This window comes from Haliotis rubra, unplaced genomic scaffold (assembly GCF_003918875.1).
Source record: "Haliotis rubra isolate DU_JTF1 unplaced genomic scaffold, ASM391887v1 Scf514, whole genome shotgun sequence".
NCBI lineage: Eukaryota > Metazoa > Mollusca > Gastropoda > Lepetellida > Haliotidae > Haliotis > Haliotis rubra.
Window position 1 is genome coordinate 279,641 of NW_025767207.1, and position 17,429 is coordinate 297,069.

Sequence of the window (17,429 nt, forward strand, 5' to 3'; positions counted from 1 at the left end):
GGTCTTGTATAACAGGAAATGAACGGTCCCCGTGTGGAAACTATACAATAAAAGGTCCCAAATATGCCCCATAGTGTATCAATAATGGGAATAAAACTCGGACTCTTTGTATGGTAGGCCAGCGCTTTATCCACTAGGCTACGTTCACCTTTTCCATTTGAAGTGTTTGTTTGTTGTGTCACGCCGCACTCAGCAATATTGCAGCTGTATATCTACGGTCTGTAAATAATCGAGTCTGGACCAGACAATCCAGTGACTGACATTATGACATCTAAGAAATTAGGAACCGATGACATGTGTCAACCAAGTCAGCGAGTCTGACCACCCGATCCCGTTAGTCGCCTCTTACGACAAGCATGGGTTGCTGAAGACCAACTCTGACCTGTTCAAGGGTCCATTTGAAGTGAGACTATTGTTTCAGAAGTCGTTATGAAATGCAAATAAGTCAAAACAAATTATTAAATAAACCAAATCCTCAGACACTATAAACAAAACTTACCTCTGACCAAATCTCTGGACATGCTTGGTACGTTTTGTATTGACGAACAATTCCACCGTCGATCGGCAAACTGACTTTGACACGTTTCCACAGACACTGACGTTGCAAGCGCCACAGTTTCCATTAAATCCAAATTTTCTTTGCACATTTTCACTTGTCGTGGTACAAGTCCTATTGATTTTGAACAGTTCTTGGAATTATCCCATGACTTATGTTTGATTTTATAAAGTGCCCTGAAACAAAACAAAACAACATCAACGTCAGAAGATACACATTTGAAGCATTCGTAAGACAATTCTCTGCCGCCCCAACATGCGGGAGGGACATGTGGTTTTATTAAGATAAAAGCGACAAAACCCTTTCCACATTCATAATAAATCTCTGCAAAAAGCAAAGTTGATTTTACAATTGTGACAATATCATTAGCATATATTTTACGATGTTGTTTGTAAGCAAATCGAGTCTGGACCAGACAATCCAGTGATTGTCACCATGTGATACGATGACAGAGCATGTGTTTATGAATCACTATGAAATAGTGATGATACCAGGTGTTCGCGAAAAGGTGAGCGTATCCTGCTCCACCGGTGGCATCCGTCATAAACATATGCTAAGTGTAGTCAATTGTTCACCTGAAATAATTCAGAAACGTATGGTACAAGTCAAAATAGGGAATTGCATCGGTCATCATTTTTGTCACTGATGCATCACGAAACGCCTCGAAATGATCGAATCTGGGTTAGGCAAACAAATGGTCGATGTTATGAGCTACTAGTAGACTTAAGTCACAGTATGTATTACGGTCAAAGCATATAAATGCTGTTGTATAGTGTTTAGTGTTGTCAAATAGTTAACAGTGGTAAGTGAGGGTTTTCTGCTACAAAGTCCCATATACAGTACATACAACCTTATTTGTCTCATGAGTCGGGTTGACGGATCATTGACTTGGTTAATGTCAACGTAACCCCATGATAGGACATGTACAGTCGTTCATAATATCAATGACTGTACTGTCTGTTCATACGCGATTACTTAGAGACCTGCATAATATACTGGACAAAATAAGTTAGGGATATATATATATTTTTTTATGATTGATATTTTATCAGTGTGTCAATGAATAAATAGATCATTGTTCATAATCTCAAAATTGACATATATCCCTAAATATTTTTGTCCAGTATAAACTGTACTGATTCTGAGTGAGGCTTTGAACAACACGCACGCACGCACGCACGCACGCGCGCAGGCACACACTGTCAGCCTACTTCTTTACTTATTGTTCTGATTCATGTTCTTTAGCCGTTTCATTCACTTCCTCAACATCTGACACAATTCATTCGCTATAGTATATCATTCATCATGTGAGCGCTAACGTATTGTCCATTGACTGTTAACATAACGCCCGTTATTTTACCAAAGGGGTGCCTCACTTTGGACTAACACGCCGAGCTATAATACAAGACGAAATGATCAAAGAAGGATCAAACCCAACTCACTCACTGTCTGATCACTATCGATAACAGATCACCTACTGCCAAAGCCTTCATGAAGGGTCTGTACAGAATATCGGGATTGCTGCAGGCCTAACACAGGCGCACACGTACCAATGAAGGAACTCAGGTGCATTTCTCTTCAAATCATTACTCAATAAATATGCAATAAAATCTCAGAATGTGTCTGCTTCCATTCTTTGCAAATATTTGCAGCCAAATAGGAATACGAAAAAACACTAAACTATCAAAAACATTTTTCCAGAATGTTTACCTAAATAACAGTTATGGCGTCCAAAAAACTCATCCCGGATGAACTTCAAGAACATTGCCCGATAGAGGCGGTTTTCCCTAAAATAAGAAGCACTGGTTTCCATGGCAACTGTGAAAGCTAATGAAGGCGACGTGCAATAAGAAGTCATCACGCCCAATAAATAAAGACAACACAAAGTCATTAGCTCAAGAACGTGCACATTGGAACCTTTGATTACTTCAAAGAATGGCTTTATTATAGCTTGGAGTAAACAATTATGTGTTTGAAAGATGGCGTAATGCTTCGTCAAGGTTTATTATACGTGGAATATCATATCCACACACACCATAAATTGTGTAAGAGGATTAAAATACACAAAAGCAGTTTGCTGAACACGCTGCATTGGCATCCACGTGTTCAACAGAGCGCAAGGCCAGCAAAACATCAGTGGCCAGGAATGAAAATTGACGACGGATATAAATATTTGGAAAATAGGTCAGTTTTTGCTTCATCTGAAATCCATTTTCAATTAAATTAACGACATTTGTATACCCTAGGAAACGGTTATAAAACAATACTTGATGGTGTTTATTCCTGTTACCGAAAGACTTATAAACCTTTCTCAGACACGTCTTCCGCATTGACGATGCTAGGAGGAGATTACGGTGGCTCTCTCTACCATTATTTGTAAACGTGTTGGGAATTCCAAATAAAAATCGAACACATACATAGAGCCAGTACTCCAAGAACATATCAGAATTACATTGAACCATTACCACGAAGACTGACAAGCGTACCAAGTTTTGTAAATGTATTAGCGAACATTTGATTGCATACTCAATGGAGTTGGGATTTTATACAACTCCGATTAAAAATCGAACATTTAGAAACAGCCAGTACTTCCCAAACAGATCACAATTACATCTAACAGTTATCAGTAAGACTCTGACAAATGTACCAAGTTTTGTAAATGTTTTGACTGGAAGCTGGATGAAGATTAAGGTAGCTGTCTAAATGTGTTGGGAATTTATACCCTTCCAAATACAAGTAAAACATACACAACCAGCACATACTTCCAATACACTTCACAATTTACAAGTTTTGTAAATGTATTAACGAACATCTGGCCTTTAAATATCAAGCATTTCTTCTCCAGAAATATTATATATGATAACGCCTTGTCGTTCTACTCGAAATAGCAGATTCAAGTGCTATGCGTACCAACATTACATAGCGTGTGTTCCCATTAACGTCACGTTACATCTACTGGGTCCATATTGTCCAATGAGCATTCATTAACTACCGCTTAACCTATGCCATTATAACGATATCATGACCGAGCACAAGAGCTGCAGGGATTGGGCGATGCGAGTAGTCACCTTCTGACTATCATATAGCCAATTACCGCAAGTAAATCGCATCCTAAAGATGGACCTTCTGGGCTTGAGGGTGCCCAATTAGATGCAACCGTGCTTTAAGCTCTGTGGTGGCTGGTTGCCGGTTGTGCTGAGACACTTACAGGTGCTTATGTTACCACACTATCTCGGGATTCGGACCACCAAAGGTTTTTTATGTCTGGTGAGGCCCGGCACAGACATGATCAAATATCACTGCTTTATATTTATCGTTTAGTATTGCAAAACAGGTTTAAGAAAATATGTACTCGGAAACTGGACTTAACCAAAACATTACAAACTTTTAGAATGAAAGTGGCTGAAAGCAGTCATTGAAACACTTCAAATTTTAGGCCAAGAATACTTCCTTCTTGAGTATATACTGTTTGAACTCATGGGCAAGAGAACATGTACACTCGAAAATAGGCTTGACCAAACACTTACAAAGGTTATCAAGCTCTACAAAGCTTAAAACAGTTGTCGAAACACTGCCAATTTAGACCCAAAAACGTAAATAGGAATGGGATAAACATTTCATGTTGTTTCATTCTAAAGTACCCTTAAATAATGGTATATACTTTCTCTTTCCCGACTATTATTTATTATGTTTCGTAATTCATAATTGAAAGTTCGAAATTCACAGATGAAAGTCCGTAACTCATAAATGAAAGTCCGTAATTCATAAATGAAAGTTCGACATTCATAGATGAAAGTGCGGAATTCATAAATGAAAGCCCGTAATTCAAAGATGAAAGTCCGTAATTCATAAATGAAAGCCCGTAATTCACAGATGAAAGTCCGTAATTCATACATGAAAGTCCGTAATTCATAAATGAAAGCACGTAAGTCATATATGAAAGTCCGTACTACATACATGAAAGTTCGAAATTCATACATGAAAGTCTATTCGTCCCTCATTCACTCTAGTATGTTAACACGAATCCAGTACTGCCATTTCTATTGAACCGGTTACAATAGGGAGGTGGGTCCAATATAATTGAATGTGGAACAATAATTTCCGCGGAAACATCAAGGTTTTCCAGCGTTCAATTCCTGCTGGCATCATCGTCATTATCATTATTCCTGCTTAATTGTGCAAGAAAAAATAACTCCAGCAACAGATCGGTTAACCCCATTTGACCAAAGCCATATTCAAGTGATAAGAATTATCAGTACCATGACGGTCCTTATCGAAGTATTGTCATGGATGGACATAAACTGGTATAATGCACATAAAGCACGACATGATCATCACCCTTTTGTGTCTTGGTTTGAAACCAGCTGTGGCCGTCTGGCAGACAATGGTTAAATTACAGGATCATTATTGTCCGTATGTCCCACTCGCACTGGGTTGACTTCAAAGCAGGATACCCCAAACCGCTAAAAAGTACAAGGTTTTGAATTTCAAGGCATTAACAAGTGGAATGTAGAGCAAACAGGAGCAGAACGCGAGCCTCTTTGACGCGTTGCCCTGTCCCCACAAAGAACCCCCAATTTAAACCCCAGGGGATACGAGTCTGGAGGAGAACCTTCCCGAAAATGTAACCCCACTTCTCAGCCAAACATCCATCTTGACCTGAAATTCCCCTGGATGTGGCCTCCTTTGAGAGAATTTGGCGTTAATCTGGAGGTTGAGAGGCTGTTTTAACATGGACCTGTTATCTTTTTGTAACAGTCAAGGGTTAAAACGTGTTGGATAGAGTCTTAATCCCCGGCAGAGCAAATTCTTAAAGAGATCACCAATTGAATTGGGAACTACAACCAACTTCATTTAATATCAACGTATCGAGAGATGGTTGTTACTTTTGTCTGTTGCAGTGAACCATCTGGATTGTTCCTCGGCTTCGATATAGATACGGCAAACGTAAGGACATACTGTAATGAACAGTAAGCGGTGGTTTAAGGTCACAGGTCAAATGTCTGATGTCAGGGGGAGTTGTCGACACGGGGGAATGGTGAAGAACATGACACCGAATAAAAACACACATGCAGGGCTCTATTGCGTAATAGAACAACCCTTAATGACGTTTACTTAAGATGTTGAATTGACGATAGCACATATTTTATCAGCTGAGACGGTGCGGTAGGTTTTTCAGCGTTGTCAGCGTGTTTATTACCCGTTTATACGAGTCTTACCTAATGGACATTGCACTTATCTTTTATAACAAATATCACTATTTGTGACGCATATACAAAGGAGATAACAAAAATTAAGTACAGATAATGATTTGTGAGGGTTTGAATTTTGCAGCTGTGCGTGGCGTTTCTCTCTCACACACATATTTTAATCACGTTTTACTTTTTACAATATTTTAGTAGTAGTAGTAGTAGTAGTAGTAGTAGTAGTAGTAGTAGTAGTAGTTTTACTTCAGTAAATTAGACCAAAAGCTCATTTTACAATACATAGTTTGACAATTAAAGATGTTGCGCCAGAAGTACATGTAGTAATGTTTACAATGCAACAATAAGTTATATCTGGAACCATATCCATGTGAATATGGAAGTAATAAGCTATGTTTGAATTTTGCAGTTGTTCGTTGCATTTCCCTCTCTCTCTCTGTCTCACTTTCACTCTCTCTGTCAGAAACATATTCATCTTAAACACATTGTACGGTTTATCACATTATAGGTCATAGGTCTACTGGGGTCTATATTCTATGCTTCACGTTCCTTTCATTGCTTGACCTGAGTGAAAACATAAAGAACCCTAAAGTATCTTCAAGCTCATTTCATTGTTTCTCAGTGTGAAGTAGCTTGTTGAAGTCACGTCTGTAGACAGAAATATGCCATGTGGAAGCCGTAAAATGTGGCCACGCTGTTTGCTCTCGTCCGTGCCTCCTGTTTAGTGGCCAGTTTCAGACTTATAGCTTCACATTAACCATCGGTAAACGATCTTGATGAAATCTCTTGACACCTTTTCGGACCTGTGTGCTCAAAAAAGAAAGAGGTCTTTGTGGTATGTAGGTTGAAACAACCATCTATAATGTTATAAGGAAACCATGTGAGATTTGTACGCCAGGCTCTACCCAGGTGCGTGGAATCTGACTTGACCCTCAACCGTCACAAGAGTCAGATTAGAACACAACTCGAGCAGTTTCTCCCCGTGTTCGCACTTGTTCCCAAAATCTTTCACAAACAGAACAGAAGGCATGCAAATAAACACACTCCAGTGTCAAAGAATACATGCAACTGTATCTCTCCGTCGTTTTTTTCCGGGAGGAGATATTACGAAGCCAGCTAGGCAGGACAGACGATGGGGAAAAGGAAGCAGACGAGAGGCTGGAGTAGCAGACGATAGTTAGGAGAAGCAGACGAGAGCTTAAATGTAGTGGAAGAATGTGTTGAGGGAGATGCAGGGGCTATGTTAACTCTCCAGCTGTTTGCCGATGAAATGAAGCAGTTATGAATGTGATTTAGGTGTATGTCAACGCTTTGACACGGATTTGGGTATGCTTACAATGTTATCATTGAAATAGAGGGGAAAATGTACTGAATAACTCATTGGGATGGTACTTGGAAGTGGTGCTAAGTATATGCCAGTGGCTGGAAAACAGGGTCAGATACATCACAAGCGTTGAAGCATATAGTTACATTGTTAGTTGGAACTGTCGGTCAAATACAGCATGCACTTGAAAATAGGATTTGAATTATTTCAAAACTTATAAAAATGTAACCACATATATAAATGTTACAGTAAATATGTAGGTCGTTTGGGTCAAGTGTTGTAAAACAAATCCTGTTGTTAACTTTTGATCATGTGCTAACTGTATCAGATTTTGATTTCAGTAACTATGTACAATGAATCAGTGTGGATTTCAGTAATCCCAGACGGAATCAGTAAATATACATATTTACTGATCATACATATTTACTGTAACATACATTTATACTGAAAAGTCCCCTAAACGTTGACCCCAATACATCAACGGAACCCTTGCCTACCTGGATAGACTAAGGCTTAGTCTTTGAATATTTATAATTTGAATAGTAACGCAAAACCCTTTTCTTTTGAAGAGGATCCCCCAGTGAGATCGGAGATTCAGAACTAAACCCGAGGAAATCTAGACTTGCTTCATTTAGGGCTTTAGCATTGCAGTGAGGGCTAGGCAGTAGGGAACATAACGTGGTTCAGGGACTGTAAAACAGACCACATCCTGGAATGTTATCAATTAAGTTCTATGATACATTCCCAGATTTATTCTGAATATGATCCAACGTTCATCAGTTCAATGTCTCATCAACGTGGTGAACTAACTGCGTCACTTTGGGCTGGAACGTTACAAATGAACTATTGGTAATATCAGAGGCGAGCTCTGCCTTATCCATACTCCATCTGTAAAGAACAGAACGTGCTTGTAATAATCCTGTGAGAGACTTTGAATCTTGTGTGAATATGAATCTAAAGGACAAGATAAAAGGGACGAAATGCTGGAAGAGAGTTGTGAGATGTGTTCGCATACATGGCATATAGAATGAGTTAAGTCATCCATTGCATGTTCTTGACTTAACACAAAGGTGGAGCCTAGACTTACACAAGTCCCTTAGGCAATAATTATTAGCTCAAATTATAATTTCTAGAAGATATATAATCTTATAAAAAAGTACACTTTGCCTCTAACAGACTGAGGTTCGCTTATTAATAGGCTGACTGACTGAGTTTTGGTTTTACGCCGCTTTTAGCAATATTCCAGCAACATCACGGCGGGGGACACCAGAAATGGGCTTCACACATTTTACCCATGTGGGGATTCGAACCCGGGTCTTCGGCGTGACGAGCCAACGCTTTAACCACTAGGCTACCCCACCGCCCCCTTATTAATAGAATAGAATAGAAATACAATACATGAATTTAACGTTGAGTAAAGCCTTGAAGCAAGGCTAGGTGGAGCAACAAGGGTTGGGAATAATAGTCAATAATACGATGTGCTGTTGAAACCCGGCTAACAACACACCAGTCGACGTTGTTGTATCAACAATGGTGATGATGATGACGATGATGACGAAGTCTGACCCCGTCCATAAATGCTCTCATTAAACGAGAAGGAGACCTCGTGCTGTCCTTTTATTGGAGACGCTAGAAGTTAACACTTATGTCCCGATAGTACCACGCCTCATAGAACAATGGAATAACGACTGCTCGACCAGTGAGATCTGCAAGGCTGTTTCGTCTTGATAATTCCCAGTTTTACTTTTACTGTTTATTTATGAAAAAAATACGTTAAATGCCGATTGTTGAGTAGACATTGAAACATTTCAAACAAACTGACATGATAAACAAATGACATTTGTACCGTCCCCTGTTTATCTGTTTATTATATGCGATTTTGTCCAAGGATCCGATCAAATCCTGACGGGTACCCACTTAATACAGGTGATTCTTTCCAAGGGCAAAGTACTAACAGTGTGATCTTTCATCTAATGAATAATCAAAGCACTTATCCGTGTATTCTTGATACGAATTTAACTTCTTATCCATAGATTCCTGATGTATATAATCTCGTGTCTATATATCATTGAGAGGAGTATAATCTTTAATCAATATATTCCTGATATGCGTTTAACCTTCTCCATGGATTCTTCATATGTGCTTCATAACCTATCCATATTCCCCATGCAAGCTAAACCTCTAAGAGAGTTTCCTTCATGTGAGTGCAACTTTATCTCTTATCCATGGAATCTTGACACAAGTTTGACCACTTATCCATAGATTCTGAACAACAGGTTGACCAATTATCTTCATACGATGTTTACTGTTTGTCTTGACGTAAGTTTAAGAACCTATTCACAGATTCCTGTATGAGACCTTACCCGTGACACAGGTTCGGGGCCCGAGTTTAACTATCAGTAATATTCTTCAGGGGTTAAACTCTTATCCATATTTTCTTTATATGTGTTCAACGTCGTATCCATAGATTCTTGATACGCGTATAACATATCTATATAATTTTCGTATGACTTTAACTCTTATCCATATACTTTACCATCTTATCCGTAGATTCTGGTTCCGAGTTCAACCAGTTATCCACAAGTTCTTGTTCCGAGAAGACAGTGGGTTAACTTAATTGTTAAAGCGTTTTCTCTTCACACCGAAGACCTGGGTTCAATTCCCCAAAGGGTACAACATGTGAAACTCATTTCGGGTGTCCCTATATAAGTTTGCTGGAATATTGCTAAAAAACTTACTCACTCACTCCGAGTTTACATTTCTGGTTCCCCCCACCGTGATATCGCTGGAATATTGTAGTGGTACTAAGAATTAACATGCATTTGATCATACTGCAAAGTCTAAAATAGAAGGGCGGTGGAGTAGCTTAGTGATTAAAGGGTTAGCTCGTCACGCCGAAGACCCGGGTTCGAATCCCCACATGGGTACAACATGTGAAACCCATTTCTGGTGTTTTGCCATAATTGTGCTGGAACATTGCTAAAAGCGGCGTAAAACCATACTCACTCACTCCGAGTTTAACTCCTATCCACAGGTAGCTATGACACACTATTTACGTTGACAACCACGAACCTCCCTCGTGTGCATCCCGGCAGAGATACAGCCCCAGCATTGTATTTCATGGGTACCAACTTCTGGATACTCGAGTTCACGTCCCTGCCTTTCTTTATGAGAATTTTTCTTCTCCTATCTCTAGTTGCCTAAGCTGAAAATTCTATAGCCTGTCGCTGTCCGTTTATTGTCCAATTATGCGTAATCCACTGATGACTTTCCAGATTTCACAGGGAACAGATCTTCACAAATGGTAATTGATATGGCGGTTTTTGCCGAGAGAAATCATTACGACCGAATCTACAGAATTGATGGCTACTCCCCCAGGCTTTAATTCACCCTGACGCGTTTATGGACAATAATGACACTTTATTAGGACAAGACTCAAGTTTAGTGAATGCGTAAACGGCGCCAATAAAACCACAACGAGCATCGGAGGATCCTGAGGAATATCCCCTAACATCCTCTCTTAAAATCTGCTAGGGAGGCCTACGGTGGCTCAATCTACAATTCATTCACTTTGCTTCAAAAACATATTCACGGTCTATGGTTTAGAATAAAGGGGCTTTTATGACGGGATCGGCCTCCGCGGAAGTCCCCCCTCTTTGGATGTTTTCGTGGGCTGGGAAGATTTATCGATGGCGTTACTTACACGACACGTTTACCAGGTTCAACACACGGCGAGGTCTCTGAGACTAACGCTCTCCTGCAATTAAATAGTTCAGTTTCTGCATAGATAAAGGGCGATTAATTTACATTCATATTATTATTTATTTCGGAATGTAATAAAATCGTCAACGAGGCCGGTCCGTGTCTGTGTTAGCAATGGTCCTAATGCGAAGATTAGAGGATGATCACGAAGACTTGAAATTGAGTTTCAACTCTTTTTATTGCAGCGACGGGGTCTGAAATTTCACCATATTGCCTTCTGTGTCGTGTTCGGCAGTATAACGCAACACTCCGAAAACATAATTTGAAAGATGAAAGAGACACGACTGGACATCAAATAGAACCATGATCATGTAAGTTGAGCCATAAACGGGTTTTATATGTTAAAAGTCTGATTTCAGTTTTAGATCTGGATGAATTATGTCTTTAATAGATCTGATCCTGCTTAGTGATGGCCTTATATTCAGTTTTACAACATTAGAAGCAGGGACTGGATTGTTAGAACTAAAGGCGCATGTGAGCTCGAGATTGCCGTGATCGTTATATGCAGCCGTTACATGTCTACAGAATAAGGAGGGGATTTAACTGGGTTTGCTTGTCCCATTTAGGGGCTGGGGTAGCATTGTGGTTAATGCGTTCTCTCGCAGCGATAAGGTCCGGGTTCGATTCCCACAACCGTTTTATGTGTGATGATTTCTAGTGCTCGACACGGAGATATTACTGGAATGTTGCTATAGACGGCATAATGCCAAACTCACTCACTCACGATGACACTGCAAAAATACCACTTACCTAGGAAGCGGTGGGTTAGCCTAGTGGTTAAAGCGTTTGCTCGTCACACTGGTTCGACTCCCCACATGGGTACAATATGTGAAGCCCATTCTGGTGTCCCCCGCCGTGATATTGATGGATTATTGCTAAAGCGGCGTAAAACCATATTCACACACACCAATGACCTAAGATGCAGGTTTCCTTAACGCGAAGGATGCAGGGGTACTACTATGATTGCTCTGATAAATACAGCAAGTTTAAGTCGGTCAGAGGCGGTGTGGTAGCCTGTGGTTAAAATGTTCAATTCCCATGTATGGAGACGATTCTGGCGTCAGATATTGATAAAGTATCGCTTGAAGCTGAACGGATATATATTCCCTCACATCATGAAGGTTTTCCTTAGAGGCGTGTGAACGTGTGTGTGTGTGTGTGTGTGTGTGTGTGCGTGTGCGCGCGTGTGGTTGTAGTGGCCCGTTCTTACTGACGCTGTATTTTAAGGTCACCTGGGCGCTGTATTGTAACCAGATGCTTAGAGTTCGCTCATCACGCCCAAGTTCAAGTTCCATCCTGGTGGCACTCTGGTGACATATTGAAATCTTCCTCAAAGCTGCTCAAAACACCTCAGACACAATTCGCGTAATATCCAAAATACGCAATAGTGAATACACATAGCATTCAAAATGTTTCAGTTAATAAAACGCCGTATGAAATTAAACAACGCCCCTCCGATACCTATACAGTTATGATGCACCAGCATCCGTCCTTGTGAATGGATTATTCTTGAATCAGTTGCTTGTTTAGTTTTTTGTTATGTATCAATAAAAATCTAAGTCGCCAAACGTATTTATTTCAGTGTTTGTTTTTCATAAATGCACCGGCGGCTTGCCTCTGTATGAACAAAAACATTCTCAGACAGCACTCATATTTACAGTGTTGTAAAATAGGCGTTCGAGCACCCTCCGTAATAATATCCCTACCGCTCAACCTTTCAACATAACAAGAACGCTACACCATGCCCGATAATCCGAACTGACACACAATCAACAAAATAAACAGAACGACGGGATAAAAGAGATTACAAATATCTTAATCTGAAGATACGGCCTACTTTTTTACGAGGACGGTTTAAAGAGGTGAGCCAACATACTCACTTTTATATCCCTCCGCCCGCCCACTGATAGCGAAAAGAAATGTTCTGTGTGCCTGTTTGCATAAGACGACCTTATGCCAAATTACATGGATTCTAAGAGCGCCAAATGTTCATTGAAGAAATTTATAATAGAGCCTGCGCTTTACAAAGGATGGATAAAGGTTTCAGTACGGCGTGTTATTAAACTGGGCTCTACAGCAGTAGGTCGTGTTAATATTCCTAGCCACGACACTGACGCAAGGGCACCTGCAGCAGCGTTAACATCTCGGCATACACAATGATGTAAGAAAGTGTAAATAACTTGTACAGATGTATCATTCGGTTGACACTAGTCTGACACAAAGACCCTCGGCTCCCAGTACTACAAAGCCCGTCGCCTGACGCCGAGGTATTACCCTTGAATGGATATCCCTCCGTTGCTAATATATTGCGTTGATATATTTTATCAGGGCTTATGGTTATACATCCTTTTGGAGTCGCACTGAAATAGCAATAACTTTTTGTAAGTGGAGTTTTAGGCCGCTTTCTGAAATGTTTAGCAACTTCGAGTCAGGGGCACTAAGAGTGAGTGAGCATCGTTTTACAATATTCCTGCAATATCTCGGCGCGGGACACCACACATTGGCTTTACACATTGTACAAATGTGGGGTATCGAATCCGCGTTTTGGCCCCACCACCCCAGGGGTACTAAGAAATGGCGTCTTCATGCATGGGAAATCGAACCTACGGGTTCAAAGTCGCTGGGCTATCTCACAGAGAGTTTAATAACTTTTTACAGAATATTTTTGCCATACTGCTAATGGTTCTTATAAAGGAGAGTGAATGTAGTTTTAAGCGAAGTTTTCATTATTATACTATCATAAATGAGAATTGATTAATAAATTAAACAGTTTCACTCTCTTTGACACTGGATATTATTCGAGAACGTCAATGCTGTTTTACGCAACTGTGGGCGATGTCCAGCAATCGAGTCTGGACCTGTATACGTAGACCCAAGGATTGATATCAAGAACACCAATGCAACGATCCACGAAGAACACCAATCCAACGATCCACGAAGAACACCAATCCAACGATCCACGAAGAACACCAATCCAACGATCCACGAAGAACACCAATCCAACGATCCACGAAGAACACCAATCCAACGATCCACGAAGAACACCAATCCAACGATCCACGAAGAACACCAAATCAGATTATAGATAAGATAACTCGTCGACGCCAGAATATAACTAGTCTCAGTTTTCCCTCGTAACAAAAACAACTGAGCGATATTCCAGCAATATAATGGACATCTGAATGGGCTTCACACATTGCACCCATGTGGGGAATTGAACCCGGGCCTTCGGCGTGACGAGCGAACGCTTTAACCACTAGGCTACCCCACCGCTCCCCAACAGTAGAAACACAGTAGAGACACATATTGGTAGTCATTTTTCTTCATTAACACTAACCAAACTGCGTGCGACGTCTTTATGTCTCCGTTATCATTACCAGTTGCAGTGGGAAATAGAACCCGGGTCTTCGGCGTGACGAGCGAACGCTTTAACCACTGAGCTACCCTACGTTAAAGGATAGGATTACGTGTTGTGAAACAGGGCGCAGAATGTCGCAATGTGACTAAATACTTATAAATACTTATTATCCAGGTACTACGATTACAGGGGGCGGTGGTTAAAGCGTTTCGGCGTAAAACCAAACTCACTCACTCACTTAGATTACAGGGGGCGGTGGGGTAGTCTAGTGGTTAAAGCGTTGCGGCGTAAAACCAAACTCACTCACTCACTTAGATTACAGGGGGCGGTGGGGTAGTCTAGTGGTTAAAGCGTTGCGGCGTAAAACCAAACTCACTCACTCACTTACATTACAGCCTGTAGCACCCATATTGCGCACAGTTTCAGTGTCAACTCCATTCACTCGAAGTCTCAAGAGTTTTCAGTCATCTCTCGTTTCAGAGGTCAGTAAAGGGTTGATATTATCCTGATGTGTTGATAAGGTTTCTACCGGGATTGAAAACTTACATCATACCCCGTGAAAATCCGGGTTACAATTGGTCTTCAGCAACTCATGCTTGAAGTGGAAGTAATCGGCGATTAAAGGATAGTCAGACTCGCTGACCCGTTTGACGCATGTCATAATATCCAATTGCCAAGATCGATCGATGCTAATAATATCACTCAATAGATTACCTGGTCCAAACTCGAGTATGTACACACATCCGTCATATAGGTAGAATATTGCTGACCGATGCCTTAGACCACAAATTTAAACAAACATCAACTAACACCACCTAAAAACACCTGTCGAGTTAAAAGTGTTTGACTTAAGAAGTCTCCACTGTATATCCTCGCCAGCTTACAACTATCAGAATAAGAAAAGACATTTACCTTTTCTACTCAGTACTCGAGACATGGTACACAAGTTAAAGTAATTATTGTATTTACATTTTTGTCTGGGCTGTGTATGAGCAGCTTGGCCGTGGACTAGCCCTGTCTCACTGGGGCACACAAAGTTATCTCCCCAATTAATCAGGGAAAGATGCCTGAGATGAGGCGATATGCTGGAACCATACTTATTTATTACAGAAACTAATGTATTCCCCGTCTTCACGCTGTTTCATCCCCACTAATGACTGGAATACTGGTATTTGTATTTCTTTCATTTAACACATTTCAAAATATTAATTCGAGGTAGTTTTTGCAGGAAGGTCAAAAGGTGAGGGATAAAGAGCATCGTGACGGAAGGAAATGAGTTAGGTGGGCTTTGTCGTTCTGAACAATGTTTCAGGAACGTCACGGACGTGGGGAGCCAGCTTGTTTACTAGGGCTGGAACGGGTCCAAATTTTCTTCCCGGGTACCCCACCCCTATTACCCTACCCTATCGTAATACCCGTTATGTTAATTCCTGACATCAAATTTGTAAAAAACGCACTATATTCTTCAGCCCGGAGGTTAAAATGTCAAGTTTTTCAATATCTTACCCATGTATTACATTCAAAACAGGGGACTATAACTTATGTCTAAATCTTCAAAGACAATACAATCTTTCAATCATGAAAGTGAGTGAGTGAGTTGAGTTTTACGCCGCACTCAGCAATATTCCAGCTATATGGCGGTGGTCTGTAAATCATCGAGTCTGGACCAGACAATCCAGTGATCAACATCATGAGCATCGATCTGCGCAATTGGGAACCGATGACATGTGTCAACCAAGTCAGCGTGCCTGACCACCCGATCCCGTTAGTCGCTTCTTACGACAAGCATGGGTTACTGAAGATCGCTATTCTAACCCGGACCTTCACGGGTCTAATCATGAAAGAATACCATATGACATTGTTTAAACTATTAGTCACATGATCATAACGGGTCCGGGTATTGAGACGTTTACCCAGGTCCAACTCATTACCCACCCGACCCGGGTATCCGGGTTACCCGTCCAAGCCCTATTGTTTAACAATCACGAGCCCGGTGCTGATGGAGAAAGCTCCATATTCGAACCCGTGATCAGCGGATCCTGGTCTTTCTAAGGAAGGTAACTTAGCACAGTGAATTGCAACATCTGAAACCATGTGACTACAATTTAAGCCTCGATAATCTCGTTATTCAAGCAACCCACCTGCCGGAGGAATACTGCAAAGAACACTTAAAAGTATAGTTACGCTGGACTGTTCGCGTACCGGACATGGGACATCTACTGGTCGGATAAACGGGGTTTCATTGTAAGCAATTTAGTTCATTACAGGCGCTTTATCTAAAAAGGAAGTCAGCTTATAGTGAGTGAGTTTAGTTTTACGCCACACTCAGGAATATTCCATCTATATGGCGGCTGTCTGTAAATAATCGTTTCTGGACCAGACAATCCAGTGATCAACGAAGACGTATTGTAACACAGAGGATACATGAGATGAGTCTTCAGTTCAAAACACATTCATGCTACGCTGAGTACGTAGGATGTTCCAGCATTTACGGGGCGGTGGGGTAGCCTAGTGGTTAAAAAAGCGTTCGCTCGTCACGCCGAAGACCCGGGTTCGATTCCCCACATGGGTACAATGTGTGAAGCCCATTTCTGGTGTCCCCCGCCGTGATATTGCTGGAATATTGCTAAAAGCGGCGTAAAACCAAACTCACTCACTCACTCCAGCATTTACGACTTTCACAAACAATTACAAATCATAATACTAAATCGTTCAATATCCAGTATTACAAAATTTTGATATTTTCTGCAGAAAATTACAAGCGGAAGGCATATTCTCGACTAATTACATGAATTTAGTTCAGAGAAACTGTATCAACATTGGTTCACTTCCAAACCTAGATTAGGAAAAACGTGCACATCGTTAAACAAATAACACTTGTATTAAGATACGCAGCTCTCGCTATCGCTTTAATTTCACTTTCGTTCCTCTTCAACGAAAGAATTCTTTTTTGCGGTCCCTCCATTACCTAACGGAGGTATTCAGCCTGAGCCGATTCATTCCTGGTACCGACGTATCGGGGTGTCAGTTTTAACAAACACCGGCTTAAAATTGGTGTCACTATCTTTCACTCGAACCGAATATTCGATAATGGATAACCCAGGTAGTCCTTCTTTTGTGCAAAACGTAATAAACGACCATCCATTATGCCTTGCGTAAGTTCCACCTAAGTCGTGTAGGTATGTACCTGCTTAACAGGAAAAAAACCATGCAATTCATTGTGAC

The 17,429-nt window shown here is 40.8% G+C and overlaps 1 protein-coding gene across 1 annotated transcript in view; it reads right to left on the bottom strand.

The window, feature by feature from the left end:
* LOC124292344 (protein Wnt-11b-2-like) overlaps nt 1-1,792 on the bottom strand; it is a 72,719-nt gene extending 70,927 nt beyond the window's left edge. Inside the window, exons 1-2 of the mRNA XM_046729439.1 lie at nt 1,776-1,792; nt 500-732 (exon numbers count right to left, since the gene is read on the bottom strand). Coding sequence (XP_046585395.1) covers nt 500-732; nt 1,776-1,792 — 250 coding nt within the window. The remainder of the gene's footprint in view (nt 1-499; nt 733-1,775) is intronic.
* Between the last annotated feature and the right edge of the window lie 15,637 nt (nt 1,793-17,429).